Raw genomic sequence first — 15,787 nt, 5'->3', positions numbered from 1 at the left:
TTGCCCTTCCAGGGCTTGTAGGAGATAATGAATTTCATGGGTGAAATAGAGGAAATGTCATGTCAGTGTGACCAAGCAAAACAAGCTGAGTGAGAAAGTGGGAAGGGAGCAGGGGCAACCTAAGCTCAGTTGAGCATATGGCAATAAAGAGGGGGAACTGCTCAGATACAAAATAAAAGGATTTGCAGAAGATGAAAAGGGAAGTTACATGTTATGGGAAAGGTGAAATGCAGAGGAAGCATGAGAAGAGAGGAAACACATCTAAGTGTGCACACTGCCAAAGAACATTGGTGTGGAATGGGAATACACACCCACAAATACAGAGAGGAATAAAAAGGAAAAAGAGAGACCAGGTTGCTAATGCAGTGGTGGAAAGATAAAAACAGAGATTAAAGATGCAGGGAGGAAAAAATAAAGGGGACTGCATAACCCATAGGAACAAACTGCAATAAATTTGGGCTCAGTCTCATACTAGATAATTGTGGCCATTATGATTTGATGATATTCAGAAATTTCTGCCTGGAGCCAGTGTCAATTTTAATGTCAGAGATTTGAATTACATCTTTTGCCATTTTGTTTTTCTTTTTGAAGGGTGGTGTATAGTAGGTAAATTACCCTCATATTAAAGTTTTAAGAATGATGTAGGCACAAAAATAGCTCTTTCTCCAGAATGTTGTTTTTATAAACTGAATTATTTTTAATTATCCATGAAAGAAAATCTTATTAAATTATTCATGACATTCAGTGATACTTATGTTTTCAATCTAAGACTTCTAATAACATCTACAAAACTTAAAATGAGCTTGTAAAACTCAAATTAGATGCTCTTAGTGTTATTTTATATTGGGTTCTTAATTGACCTGACTTTCTGGATCATGTTTTTCTAAGAAAATACCAACCCAAAATTTAATGTGTCAAGGCAGATTTTGTCAGCCTTTTCATATTCATAGACTTTAACAAGTTTGATCAGTAAAACAGCTGCTGAAGGAATTCACAAAGCCATGAAAATCACAGACGAACAATCTTTTTTTCTGAAAAAAAAGACACTTGTAACATTTAAGCAGGCCAGCTGATACAATAATTGCAAATCATTTGGGCAATTCATGTGAGCATTCTTTCAGATCTGTCGCATACGCTGGCTTCCAAAAAACTCTTAGAAACCCCTTGGTGGCAGCTATTAATGCAAGATGCTGGAGACAGGGGTTGGTGCTGGACAGATGGCTTATTCCACATCCATGTGCAAGTGCTCCTGTTGGCACACGGGGCCAGTGGCACTCTTGCTGGAGAGCTTAGACACGTTTACTCTTTAGCCGCAGCAGAGAATTCGATTGTCAATTAGGCAGCAACTCAGTCTGACACTAAAATTATTCAAGGCAGAAGATTATCCGAGATTTAATTGGGCTTTGGCTCAGCTCCAGGAGGTTTTCACTGATGTCTGTTTATAAACTCAGAGCAGACTCTGCAATTAATGTAACAGATCCCCCAGTGCCTGAAGAGCAGCATTTAGCCTTTTACTTCACATGTATGAACCAGGAAACTAAACAAACTATCCAACAGCTTTCATGTTACTCATTTGTAATTTGGAAAACACATTTGAAATAATATCCAACACAATTTTGTTTCTCTTTCCAGTCACAGGATGTACCCATCTTGGGCAGGAGTATGCTGACAGGGATGTTTGGAAACCAGAGCCATGCCAAATCTGCGTGTGCGACTCGGGATCTGTTCTCTGCGATGACATCATCTGTGATGATCAGGAGCTGGACTGCCCCAACCCAGAGATCCCTTTTGGAGAGTGCTGTCCAGTCTGTCCACAAACAACAACACCGCCTCCAAGAGTAAGTTTATTCTTACTGTTGTTTCTTTGGTCTTGCTGCCTTCTTGATGCATGTCAACCTCAATTCATTTTGGCTTAGATGTTCTTAAATGCTTTTCTTTTCAATGCCACTTTCTGAATTTAGGTAAATACTTAGGAAGGACAATGAAGCTGATATTAAGTCTTCCAACTCAGTTTTGTGTAGACAATGGGTACCAAAATAGTAGAAAAGGACAGAGGGCAGCAACTAGGCATTACATTTTTCATTTTATGGAAAAGCATAGGAATAATGCAAACACCTTATTTTTGACTTCATACTCAATCCATATCCATGAAAATAATGCCGAAACAGAGTCAAAGAAAATTAGAGACCTTTCATAGCATTTCTGAGTCTGCATTATCAACTCAGTTCTACGTCATCACAGAGTGAATTTCCTTTTGCAGGCTTATTGCTGACTTAATGCCCTGTAAAGGAAAGGTGATTATACTGTACATACCTAATTTATCACCATCATTTTATAGTCAACAACATTATACAAACCAGTTGCAGCAACTTAGCCTCAGGAAAATCAAGAATGATAGTACATGCCAAGCCTCCTTCCTAAGTCTTTCAGTGAGTGAGCCAGCTATACTGAGCTTTCAGCTTATCTGAACATTTCACCAGTGTTAAAGATCTGTGAGGTTCTGGTAAAGTACCCAGGTTGCCACAGACACATTAAAAATCCTTATCTAGAAAATAAGAGGGTGAAAAAGATGTGAGGAAGAGAGAGAAGATGCATTTCTGCAGCTCTACAGCTCATCTGTTTACACATGGAATGTCACCCACAGATATGTCACACACAGATGTCAGCTGGTCTTATTTGCACCTCACTAGCAGTACTCCACTGCTCCCAGGATCCCCTGAGCTGTTTCACTGAACATGTTGAGAGGTGGAAATGAGTGATATAGACCAGCATGCTGGAGATTTAGGTACATCTCCCTGTCTTTGTTTAGAGACTCTTCAGTTCTGGAGTTCCTGATAATGAAAAACATGTGAATTCTTCCCTCCGCCTCTCTCTTTGATGTAGGAGATTGGTCAGGCCATTGGAAGCTGTCCTGATGACCTTGGGTGGTGTATAGGGAAATGCCATCTTGAAAGATCCAAGATCGTTTCAGCTGAATGTTCTTTGCTACTGAAGGTAGCAGCTGAACACAAAAATTGAAAATCCAGGTAGTAACATGTAACTGAATTATTAATTGAAAAATAAATAAACTGCAGCAGTAGATATGAGAATTTAAAATTAGTTCATTTTAGCTCGTTTAGCTCATTAGCTCAAGGACACAAGAAAACTCACAGCATTCCACAGTGGAATTCTGTCCTCATTGCACTCAATGGCAAAGCTCTACTGACTTCATTAGTGCCATGTTTTTGCCTCTAGGGTAGGTGTAATTCTATGAATGATCCAAGCAATAGTAGATTGACTGACCAAAAACCCTACAGCTTTTAAATATACTGAATAAGCATTAATGGAATTCATGTGAGAAAAACGATATCAAATGTTTAAGCATTTTGCTCTTTTTTATGTGTGCAATTTTTTTGTTTTATTTTGATTCTCTTTTTTTATTTAATTACCTTTTCTTTCTTTTTTTTCTTTTTTTTTTTTTTTTTTTGGTAGACTCCTGGAGTAGTCAGCCGAGGCCCCAAGGGAGACCCCGTAAGTGCAGCATTTTTTTTTTTCCCCCTAAGGAAAGGACCCCATTCTTCTAGTGCTATATATCCCCTTCAAGCTGGCAAGATATCCTGCTTTCATTGATGTCTGAACTGTCTGCAGCAAGACTGTACCATATAGTTATTTTGAAGTAGAACTTTAGTTTCAACAACGCTCTCAAAAATTTAAACTGAAAGAACACAGAGTTTAGTCCAAACTGTATCACATTTGTTATGTTTTGTTATATTTCTTTACAGAAGGAGGGAAAAAAGTCATTAAAACTCTACTAGCAGTAATAATTTCAGATTCAGGAACTGAACTGCTAGATATTTCTGATGTGTTTGATTATATATGAGTTGTATAAGGTTCCATTAACCAAGTGTTTCCATGTGTGAATTTTGTCTGTGTTCCCTGAATGTTTGGTTGTGGCCTTGTATAGGAGAGGTTTCCCACCCCAAGCCTTGGTTACAAATGGAAAGGTTTGTCCCTCAATGTCCTTGCAGTTGGAGGAAAGTGACAACATCTGTGTCCGCTCTGTTTGTGCATTTGCAGGGTTCTCCTGGAGTTCCAGGCAGAAATGGTCCCCCTGGCCCACCAGGACAGCCAGGGAGCCCTGGAGCTCCTGGCCCCCCTGGAATCTGCCAGTCGTGTCCCAGTATAAGTGGAGGTGTAAGTCATTGTTATCTTCAGCTTCTACCTTGGTGCTCATAGCCATGCAAAGCAATGCTATAGGCACCTATCCCTTGCACCTTCCCAGGTGCTTTGCTTTCTGTGGCATCCATCCCATTTGTGCCTTTGGAAAACAGAGATGGGTGGCGGGTGAGGTTTTGCTGTTGTTTTGGGGGTTTGTCCATAAAATTTCTCTGGAGTGCAATCAAATCTCCATCTTACCTTATTTTTTAAAACTTTGGGGGCAGATCTGCTGGAGGACTTTGGTAACTCAGAAATAATCAGATCACAAAGAATGTGATGGAGGACCTCCCCATAAGCTTAATAGTTCTGGAAGTCTCCTACTTTCCTGTATTTCATCAATTCATGTTTAATAACAGAACATTCCAAGGAGACTAGACTGAAGCACTGCTCCTCTGATGGCAGGGAAGTGCCATGCGAGTACTATTTGTCATGGTGCCTCTTTATTTCTGGCTCACTGAATGCTCACTGAAGTCACTTCAGAAGAGCTGGGCACATCCAGCAAGAAGCTGATTGTAACTGAAGTTTATTAGCACTGAGCCCCAGGCAGTGCTTTGTTACAGGGTGACATTTTCATCCACGCAGGCCACCAAGCCCAGGTTTACAAGATGGGATTTCTTTAGCACAAAGCTGATAAAAATTGTATGTTAAAACAATTGTTACTTTTGAATACACTGATTATAACTTCCATATACGCTTCCCACTCCTAGGTAAGCCAGGAAGTGAGGAAAGATGTCTTGTTTTTATTTAATCCTGAAAGGGATTGCCTCTGCAGGACTGAGCTGTTGGTCAGTTTACCAGTCCCAGTGGGCACCAGTGACACTGGTTTGGGGTTTGGAGAGGCAAACACAGGAGAGAAAACAGGCTGAATTAGCCTCCCATTCCAACCCCGTATCAAAGATGCGCTGTTGGATCCTGACAGGAGCACAGGAGTCTTGCACCTGGTCAGTACAGGAGCTGGATCCACAGTGCTTTGGGGGAACAGGCAGAACACTGCATGTGTTCAACCCTTCCTGCTCAACCACCTGTGGGCCATTAAGGCATCACTGCACTAATGCCACATCATTTGACTGCTCATGTGAAATGAGTCATTTGTTAGGCACAGGTAAAAGAAATCAGGAAAATGATAATAATAAACAGCTGTGCTCTTTAGTGCAACAGAAAATATTTCATCAACTTCCTTGAGTGAGAGCTCAGTCCAACAGAAAAGAGACAGACAAGATGGGGAGAGAAGCTAAGAAGGAGTCAAACCAGAGTAAAAGGAGAGAGAAAGGTAATTTTTTGGTTCAGCTGAGGCCCAGCTGTCAAGAAGAAAAATGGATGTGCCCAGCCTAGGGAGCTAATGTCACCATGACCTCAGAAGTAAGACACTGGCTGGGCTTCTCTTATGTAAATATATGGCAGCTATAGGTCAAGCTAGTACTGCTCAGCAGATACAAATGAGTTATTTTCATGCATTTGCCATACCACTGTAAAAAAATACTTATTTGGTTTGTAGCAATCACATTTTTTTCTTTTTTTCTTTTTTCTTCTCTCTCTTTTTTTCTTTATTTCTTTTATAGAGTTTTTCTCCACAGTATGACTCCTATGATGTGAAGGCTGGTGGAGCTGGTATCGGGTACCCACAACCCATTGTAAGATGATAAAGCTTTTTTTCTGTCCTTTCTTCTTTTTAAAGAACACATTTTCTGTTCATAGATTATAGCTTGGATGTGTATGTATTCTGGTTTTAATCTAACAACATAAGTTTTCATTTAATTATTGTCTGCAAGTTGAATGTGATGTAAGGCACCAGCTTGTTCAGCAACACTGCTCTAGAAAGTAGCTATAGATCATCTGGATTTTTTTTGGTTTTCACTTTATTTCTTCAGTTTCTTACCTTCCTTTTCCTGATCTCTGTCTGTGATTCACCTTCTTACACTACCTAAACATTTTTTCCTTTCTGTCTCACGTACATTCCTTATTTATCTGCTTGATATTCTTCCACTAATTTCTTCCCTTCCTTCCCACAATTTTTACCTCTTCCACTGTCTTTAATCTTCCTTCACTTACTCAGTATAATTTGTCTTTACTGAGTATGATATTCCACACGTGCTAACTTTTCCACAATTCAAACTTGCCTGATAACAAGTGAGTAAACCCTTCTTATAAACTTAATTAATTCCAAAACTCAAAATATTTTCAATTTTTCTTTTTACAATTACCATTTTTTTACCCACAGCTACTCAGACTGTGTAGTAAGGATGCTGTATTTGCCTGCTAGACCTGGTCCAAGATTTTCAGGTTTTTAAGTGAGAAAAAGCAAGGATGTTCTCAAAGAATTGTACCTGAGCTATGCTTCATTGCTTCATGTGTAATATAAATCTGAATGTTGCACCTCATGATTCTCCTTCTAGGCACTGGGATTTAGAGATATTCAACATGAAGTGTTCTTGATTCAGGCAATCTGCTACATAGAGGGTGTGGTGAATTGCTGCTACTGGAAATTGGCTGTGCTTCATTAAGCATAATCACTATTTTCAGCCCAATTCTGCATAACATCATTTGGGTATCACATGTTGTAGCATAGTAAGGCAGTTCCAAGAAAATGGAGGGAGGAGAGGAGAGGAAGTCCATTCAATCATCTTGTGAAATAAGGTTTACTAATCACAACAGCTCTTTTTCCTGAAATATAGTCATCATTTTCTCACATTTATTTTAATCTATTTCTACCTCCTTCATTTGCTAATATGATCATCCATGCATTTTTCTTCAACCATCCACTTTTGTCCTTGTTTATTCATTGATTCGTATTCACTCCTCACAGTTTTTACCCACAGCTGTCATACCATCTACAGTCTGCTACGTGGTGTCTTAACATGGGATGTGCTGAAGCAGGCAGATAACAGAGGCACCTTCAGTTAACTACTGTGGTTAACTCCTCTCTATTTTGGCTTTTTTCCTGGAAGTGATTAGTGATTTCTTGTGCTCTGACTCCTGGACTCGAGTTAAAAAACCCCCACCAAACTACTTTATGGAGCACCCTAGCACATCTTCAGGGTTGCCTGTATATTTTCAGGTCCTAAGGGCTTTTATATTGCATCATAGCATACATGACCTCAATGTAAGTGCCAGCAGTTACAGGCAGATGTGGCTGAAATCACTAGAGCTAAATAACATTTATAATTTTCATTACATGAACTAATTTCTTTATTATTTTATAAATTTATCACATTTCAATTTAAATACTCCTAATTAATAAATATCCAAACTGAAATAATTTGGAATATTAGCAAAACAATAATATAGTATCAACATGGGCTGTGTGTGGTTACCATGCCTGGTATGTCCTCAATCACACATCTCTCCACTGCTGCATTCATTCCCATGGCTTTACACCACTTGTAGACTGGTTTTGTGCTTTACATCACAGTTCCTCTTCACTTACCCATGTAACCTCCACATATTGTCTTTGTCTCTTTCCACCAGTGCACATTCTCTAACTGGAGGATGCTCATCCAGATGTTCAAATTCTGGAGATTCTAGCAGCAAGCACACCCTAACTATGAGTTTATATCCTCAGTGTGTAACTTGAAAAAGATTATATTTCATTTGTTTATAGCCATATAATTGGTTGATGGTTATTGATGAGTTGATGGCTTTAATTCTGGTTGGATCTATAGCTACTTTATACCAAATGAGTTCTAACAATTAACAGGGACTGCTCATTGTATTCACACATCAGAGGCAGCCCCATTTCCCAAATCCTCACAGCTCTGCCTATAGCTGTACTTCGGTCCCAGAAAATAGCAAATATTAAGATGTCTCAGTTTTTTAGTCAAAAGACAACTGTGAACCAATATTATTTATTTTTGTAATATAGTAGGGTACTGTCCTATACATGCCAGTTTAGTACAGCAATACTGATAATCTTGTATTATGAAAATTCGGTTCATAAAATTGTAATACATGACTAGTTCTGACTCAATATCTCAATATCCCATGAAAGACATTCCATGCAATATTAACTATGGAATGTTCTGTCAGTACTGCAGCACACAGTGGTCCTCATATCATCCATATATGTGATTCTGTTGGCTGTAGGACACGCATGAAGAGTTTATTTTAAAAAAGTTTTCTTTTAAAGAACCCCCTATAGCTGCAGTAGACCACTGTGCTAACTTATGTTTTCTGTTTTGCAGTATCAAGTGCTTTTGTGGTTGTTGCTACAAGAAGTAGAAATATTGAGGTTTTGATTAGTCCAGACCTCATTTTTTTCTTATGGCTTAGTACTGTTAAAGTTCAGACAATATTTGACAGGTGAAAATGTTTGCCTTACTGACTATAGTAAAAGTATGGCCTTAATTCAGTGTATCTCTAGGTCATGAGGAGTCTCTAGTGTTGGCCCAATTAAGCTCAGTTACATGGAAGAGAAGCTGACACTCATTTTCTCTGTCTAATCAATTCAGTTCTGCTTTCTCTTCTTCCCCTTCAGGCAACTGAAAAGCAGGGTTCTGAACATCCCCCTGGGGTCTAGAGAAGGGCAGTAGTGACTCAAAAAATGAAAAGCTGCAGCTCTGAAAATACCTTGGGAGTATTTTAGCCAAGTCTGCAAGGAGCAACCCAGTGAAGCCTTTTCTGAAGGGACAACTAGAAAATTTATTTCTTCAGCACTGTGTGAATATACTGCTGCTTCCTTTTTACTGCACCAAGTGCAGGTCACTGAGGATTTTTCTCTGAACTAATTATGTAAAAGTTTGTTTCACAGTTATTCATGGCTACTGCAACTATATTAAGCTTCATAGCTATATTACATTAATGTAACTACTGTTTTTTAATCTGTGCTGTAGAGTGGCTTTCCAGGACCCCCCGGCCCCAGTGGCCCCCCTGGCCCACCTGGTCATGCAGGTCCCCCTGTAAGTAACATTAATCTTCTCGTAATCATCTTGTGTTCTTTTATATGAGCTCCTCCTTTCCCTGTCATAAATATTAAGTACCTTTTCAACTGATAAAACTGGATACTATGCTGAAGAGTTTTATGCATAAATGTCATCTTGGGCTGTACCATCACCAAGTCTCAAGCTGAGTTCAATATACTCTGCTGGCTTAAATCTTTGTGTCCCCCTTGAGATTTCTGCAAGTCCATGGGGTGTCAGTCAACACTATTTGAAGACGTGCCACTGCCTGACATCCTGTTGACATTCCCAAATGTCTATCCTTACAAAATATTAACAGGAGGTAAAGTGGGATACACACTCAGTGAACACACCAAGGGTCTGAGTTTTTCAACATCCATCTCCTTTTAGAGGAGCAGATTAATTCTGTTTCCATGGAGGCATGTTCTACCTGTTTCTGGTAATTTCACCTTTGGTCATTTGTTGACCAATCTGACTATATTTTTCTTGACAGTTATGAGATTATAAATATAACTGCACCATGGAATGGTGCATGTAGCTGCTCACATCTTGACTGAGTTTTTTGCTGCATTCCAGGGCTCTGCTGGATACCAGGGCTCCCCTGGAGAACCAGGACAACCTGGCCCTCCCGTATGTACCCATTCAGCATTGCTGTGTATGCTAAAGACATGGCCTTAAAAGCATGAATCTGTGTCACCTCTGCAGTGAATGGAAATTTTGCAGTTTATCCTACTTTTTTATTACGATGCATGTCAAATGTACAAGTATTTATGATGCTTAATACATTTGTAGCTTGAAAAAGACTTAATAGTTGTTATTATTTTAGTTAATAATAATTACTTTTCTACAGGGACCTCCAGGTCCTGTTGGAATGATAGGCCCAGTTGGTCCACCAGGAAAAGATGTAAGTTCACTATTATTCATCCCGTTATTGACAAATAGGAAGAAAAAATTCATTAAGTTACAAGACCAGAGAGGACATTGATGTTATTGCATTTGACAATTTTTATTGTCTCCCTATTTCTCCATTTGACAACATGGTTTTGAGAAAGTAAATTTATCTTACATAAGGTCTAATTGTCCATTCCTTAAAAGGTTCAATTTTAGCAGGCAATTTGATTGATTTAAAATATATATATATATAAGCATGAAATATGCTATTTGGTGCAAAATAAATTAGCAGTTATAAAGAAAATCAAACAGTAGTGGTAGCTTTCTGCTCCCTTAAAATCTTACTATGGGACTTAGAGCCATTGACACCATTGTCTGTGGCACAGCTGGGAGTCCTGAACAGGTGGAGTACCAGGCAAGGTGCAAACATCTACAGCTTGTGTCCATTTGAGTGTTTTACTAAGAAAAATAAGTTTTCTGGGACCATCTCTTGCTAAAGGTTGTCTTGAAGTAACTTAGAAATTAGCTAGAATCTTGTTAAAGGCTGAGTTTATAAATCCTGGCAGTTGTTTTCCAGAAGGCAGTGACAGAGTGAACTGTCACTCTGAGAGGATTTGCCACCACTTTCTTTGGTGGAAGTTTTACCTGCTTGTTCTAACTCACCTTGTTCTACCACAACTGGTGCTTTGCCAGTAAGTCAAGCAATAACAAAACACTAAAAAAATTTTTCTTTCAACAGGGAGAACCAGGAAGACCAGGCAGGAATGGAGATCGTGGAATCCCTGGATTACCGGTATGGAAAATCTCCCAATAACAATGCTCTTCTAATCATAGGTTTTGTTTTCCCATATCAAGTTAGTCAGTGAACATGACACACAGGGAACATTGGTTTGTGTTCTTCATACAATAAGTACATGATTTATTAATCTTTCTATATTTATGTGTTAAGGGTCACAAAGGACACCCTGGAATGCCTGGGATGCCTGGGATGAAAGGCCAACGAGTAAGTATTGAGTATATTGATTATAGCTGAGTCTGTTACTCTCCGGGAATGATGGTGTTGCACAGTTGTGATCTTCCAGTCATCATTTCCAAGACTGAATCATAGAATTAAAGTTAATTTCTGCACAATGTCATCTGAACTTCCATAGCAAAGATACAAGTTTGTACTGGTGCCTCAGTTGTAGATCTCTAATGCCAAGAAGGGTTCCAACAGCTGATAGCACTCATTATTGAAAATATGTCTTTTTTGGGAGCTTAATATTTTGCCAAGAGGAATCAAGTTTTCCAGAATGCAGTAGGAATACAATTCACAGATATGGTTTTACTTTCCCACAGGGTTTTGATGGAAAAGATGGTGCCAAAGGTGACAGTGGTGCTCCTGGTCCAAAGGTAAAAATCTAAAGTGTGATTTTTCTAAGTAGGTAATGACCCCATTATTTGTTGTATAGCTGTGCTTTGCATCTTAAACAATTATAAAAATACACTAAACATTAAAGAAACCCATTTAATACCTCCATGAAAAGAATGCAAATCATTCCAAAGGAGTTAGGCATTCAGAATCACATCATGTCCCAGTTTTCCAGCCACAATAAACAAGAGATACCAAAATGAAGGGACAAGTCTTGGTCATCTGACTTTCCTGCATAGTATTTTGAAAGCTTTTGTGGTTGAGTCTTTTGAGTCTTTCTGATTTTTATTTCCTGTTTAATTTTTGATTTGACACTTGTTTACGCTTCTCAGAACTCAGTTCATGCTGAGGACACCCAGCGCCCCACAGAAAGGGATAGCAAATTTGGCTTTTTTCTGTGTCTCTTCCCCTTGAATAAACCAAAAAATGTTCTCACCAAAGTTCTTTTTTTTTTTCCTCTGTAACAGGGTGAAACTGGTCTTCCTGGAGTAAATGGAGCACCAGGCCAACCGGTAAATATGTGCATCCTGGAGTGTTTAAATGTTAACAGAGTTGTTCCTCATCCTTTTAACTGTAATTACCACATGCAGTGGACCATAGTGAGTTATACAAATAAGAGCAATGTCTCTTTGCTCAGCCATCTGATTTTGGAAGCCATTTAATTCATTTTTACATGTTTTCTAGGGACCAAGAGGTCCAGCTGGAGAAAGAGGAAGACCGGGGAATCCCGGTGGCCCTGTAAGTAATTGCAGACTTTGTTCTTATCCAGAGGCAGCACATATTTGGATTCATTATGCTGAGAATTCCCTACTTCCTTAAAGCAGTTGCAATGCAAAGGAGTAAAACACTATATAGCATCTGAAAAAATCTCACATGAAAACTTTTCAGTCCCCAATTAAAGATGTAACTCTTCTAACATGTTCACCATTTCACTTTTTGAAATGAATAGACTACACATTGAGGAAGAGCTCAGTTTCAACATAAGCTTAGGTTTGGCAAAGAGAAGTAGGGAGGAGGAGTGGAAGCAAAGAGTGGCAGGGGACGGTAGAGAGAGGGAAAAAATGCAATTTCAGAAGTAACTTGTGGGAAATGATAAAATTCCCCTTTGACAGGTTAGAGGGTACATCTCTCGCTCTGAAGGAATTCTTAGTTCACAGCATTCAACAAGCAGTTTACAGCCAGCCCCTTGTTTGTGCAGACACTGCATAACCTGAGCAGAGGATCTGGTCTAATATGGCTGCAAGACAGGCAACAGGGTTTAAGTCATCAGTGTTCATCAGGTCTTTGGAGTGAAATTTAGCCTTTTATGTGAATCAGAAGTAACTGTTACTTTGAAGTACACATCTATTGCAATCTTACTTATTCACACAGACAATGCTTTGTAGCTGTTATTTCCTTAAGAAATTTAATAGGAATGTATTTTTACATCTTCCTGCCACAGTGCAAGTCACGTAAAGTGTTGGATATTCCTTCACAAAATATTTAATTAATTATTACCATGGAATTTCTTATTTAAGGAATCCTTGGGTCTTAGTCAACTAAGTGGGAAAGAACAGACCCAAAAATATGGTCTCTGTGTCATGGACATGAAAGGATGTGGGTTTTGTGTCCATGGTAGTGCTCTGTATCTAATACCTCTCTTCTTTCTGTAGGGTGCCCATGGTAAAGATGGATCTCCAGGAGCAGCAGGCCCACCTGTAAGGCAACTTTGGCTTTCAGTATTTGTGTTGCTTTAGTCTAATTACTTCTAGCAGATGTTCTGCAGTGCCAACAAACCCAAAACTGGGGTGCACTGGTTCAAGAATTAGCATTATATTCAACTGTGTTTCAATTGTGTCTATTTAATTGTGTTGGTTAATATACTTAAAGAACACAGGGCAATAGGAGAGTTTTAACACATATCAGGAAATGCAAAAATCCAAACCCAGATTATTCTCAGAGAACTATAGATGGATGGAATTGCTACACTTTATGAAGATCAAATTTTGAATGATCTTATCAAATAAGTTGTTCAGCTGTCTGGAGTTGGCTAATATTTTTCTTTCCTATCTGCCTAGAAACCCGAGCATGTCCACTTGTGTGTGTAACAGCTGTATGGGCTTTCTTTTCTCCTTCATTTTTTATAATTAGAACAAATTTTGAAAGTTTTTTATAACTTAATCTCCCTAATGATAGATTTCATGTTTTTAAATTTAAAACACAGAAATTCAGCTGAACATGTAAAAGTCAGGATAACTAAGATGTAGGTGTGATATTTTAGGACTAGCCAAATATCATCTTTAACAGCATGATTTATATTTGCTATGTTCCAGGTGTTTCCTTACTCAGAGAAAAATCCCATAATCAGACTCCCTTTTTTAACTTAAGATTAATTCCATATGGCTTTTACCTTTTGCATTAATAGTATTTCTTTCACTTTTAAGGGTCCCCCAGGTCCCCCTGGAACTGCAGGATTTCCAGGCTCTCCAGGTTTTAAGGTATTCAACTAAAGACACATAACTAGGTGGGATTTGGTCCTTTCTCTAGTTACACAGCTGATGTCACTCTACATCATTATTTTATGAGCCCTCCTTTTCCTGGCTGCTATTACACTGTTTGCAAGCCTAGAACCGATGTGCTATATGCAGCATGAGACAAACCCAATCCTCATCACCTTCATGAATGATCACAACAAAACACCACTAAGTGGTAGAAACCATTCATTTAATGCTGGTTGCCCTGGAGATGACTAAAATGCCTTCATTTTCTCATTTTACTGTTTTTTTCCCTAGGGTGAAGCTGGTCCTCCTGGTCCTGCTGGTGTTAGTGGTAGTCCTGGAGAGAGGGGAGAACCTGGTCCTCAGGGTAATGCCGGGCCACCTGGGCCTCAGGTACATCAATAACACTTGGCACCTGAGACAATAACTGTGTCACCTGCTCTTCACAGAGCCCTTTGTTCTGGTCCTGGGTTAGATGCATTGGTAATTGAGATATTTATTTTTCCAGGGTCCTCCTGGAAGAGCTGGAAGCCCTGGCAACAAGGGTGAAATGGTGGGTACTTTCCACATCTGTGCCATTGCTGCACTCTGTTGGTGAGGCTCACTGGACTGGGGAGAGTCCATCAATGCCTTTCTCTCTTCATCTCTGTTGTTTTCTCTCTGCAGGGACCTTCTGGTATTCCTGGTGCTCCTGGTCTGCCAGGAGGCCGTGGTCTTCCAGGTCCTCCAGGTGCAAGTGGAAACCCTGGGGCAAAAGGCAGTCCGGTGAGTTACTAATTGTATTTACACTGGTTGTACCAACAAATAGAGTGGAAGCCTGATACCATTAAAAAATACCATTGATCTTCTCCTATTCACTAGAAATAGTCTAATAAATTATTTTATAATGAAAATAGGCAATTATTTTTATAAGTATATAGCATATTTTGTTTCATACTTATAGGTATTGCTATATAAAGATTATACATAAATATGGTGATAATACCTAATTGCTTTCCTAAATTATCTACCAATTCAGATACAGCAAAGATACTGCTTGTGTAAATTGGCTACATCAGACAAAATCTGTTGTTTTACAATCTTATTTTTACTGGATTTAGTTCCCAAGGGCTGAGTCCACAGTCCTCTAAACCCCAAGAGTTGTGCCTGGTCTTTCACTGTCACTTACCCCAGCAGGCCCTTTCCTTACAGCCTTACACCACATGTAGCTCTCTGTCAGAGAAAATATTCAATATTCAGGGGCTTTCAACAAAAGACTCAATGATGTCTGAAATAGCTCAGCAACAGACACCAAATTTTACTCAATGGTCTTTAAGATTGTATCACTTCTTTACTGCATTTTTAAGGAGTCCCATGTCTTCTACTTACAGGTTCAGTCCATGCATGCTGATCCCTTTGCAGAATGATTAATAAAAATAAAGGAGTCAATAATTTGAAATATTATGTCTACTTCCTAGTATTTCAGTATATCTAGTAGCTCCAGAATGATGCCCAGCTGCAACCCATAATTTTAATGGGATTTTCTACTTTTTAGGGAGACCCTGGTAAGGATGGTGCAAAAGGAGATCCAGGCCCAAAAGGCGAGCGCGTAAGTGATTTCAAAATGTGTCCAGAGACTTCTTTCAAGGAAGTCTGAACCCTGAATCTTTCCATACAAAACCTGTACTGTTTTTTTGGAAACTTCTAACTCACTGATGGGCTTGGTTTCTGTTGTTGCCAGGGTGAAAACGGCACCCCAGGTGCTCCTGGACCTCCTGGTGAGGAAGGGAAAAGAGGTGCAAACGGAGAACCCGGGCAGAACGGAGTACCTGGTACCCCTGGAGAAAGGGTGAGCTGTGGTGCATGACCTTTTGAGCCAAGACAGAAAATTCTGTATTTTCTGAAAGAGACAGAAAATTCTGAAGTTCAAAACACTTCCA

At 39.2% G+C, this 15,787-nt stretch overlaps 1 protein-coding gene across 1 annotated transcript in view; it reads left to right on the top strand.

Annotated features, from left to right (window-relative positions):
• Positions 1-15,787, top strand: part of COL3A1 (collagen type III alpha 1 chain) — a 49,091-nt gene that overhangs the window by 16,169 nt on the left and 17,135 nt on the right. The window contains exons 2-20 of the mRNA XM_041403340.1: positions 1,633-1,838; positions 3,472-3,510; positions 4,057-4,173; positions 5,757-5,828; positions 9,024-9,089; positions 9,666-9,719; positions 9,940-9,993; positions 10,720-10,773; positions 10,930-10,983; positions 11,319-11,372; positions 11,859-11,903; positions 12,076-12,129; positions 13,044-13,088; positions 13,815-13,868; positions 14,163-14,261; positions 14,377-14,421; positions 14,535-14,633; positions 15,403-15,456; positions 15,589-15,696. Of these exons, the coding sequence (XP_041259274.1) occupies positions 1,633-1,838; positions 3,472-3,510; positions 4,057-4,173; positions 5,757-5,828; positions 9,024-9,089; positions 9,666-9,719; positions 9,940-9,993; positions 10,720-10,773; positions 10,930-10,983; positions 11,319-11,372; positions 11,859-11,903; positions 12,076-12,129; positions 13,044-13,088; positions 13,815-13,868; positions 14,163-14,261; positions 14,377-14,421; positions 14,535-14,633; positions 15,403-15,456; positions 15,589-15,696 (1,373 nt within the window). The remainder of the gene's footprint in view (positions 1-1,632; positions 1,839-3,471; positions 3,511-4,056; positions 4,174-5,756; positions 5,829-9,023; positions 9,090-9,665; positions 9,720-9,939; positions 9,994-10,719; positions 10,774-10,929; positions 10,984-11,318; positions 11,373-11,858; positions 11,904-12,075; positions 12,130-13,043; positions 13,089-13,814; positions 13,869-14,162; positions 14,262-14,376; positions 14,422-14,534; positions 14,634-15,402; positions 15,457-15,588; positions 15,697-15,787) is intronic.

Source organism: Onychostruthus taczanowskii, unplaced genomic scaffold (genome assembly GCF_017590055.1).
Source record: "Onychostruthus taczanowskii isolate IOZ18803 unplaced genomic scaffold, ASM1759005v1 scaffold20, whole genome shotgun sequence".
Taxonomy (NCBI): Eukaryota; Metazoa; Chordata; class Aves; order Passeriformes; family Passeridae; genus Onychostruthus; species Onychostruthus taczanowskii.
Note: the sequence above shows the minus strand (reverse complement) of the source record. Positions and strands in the feature narration are given on the sequence as shown.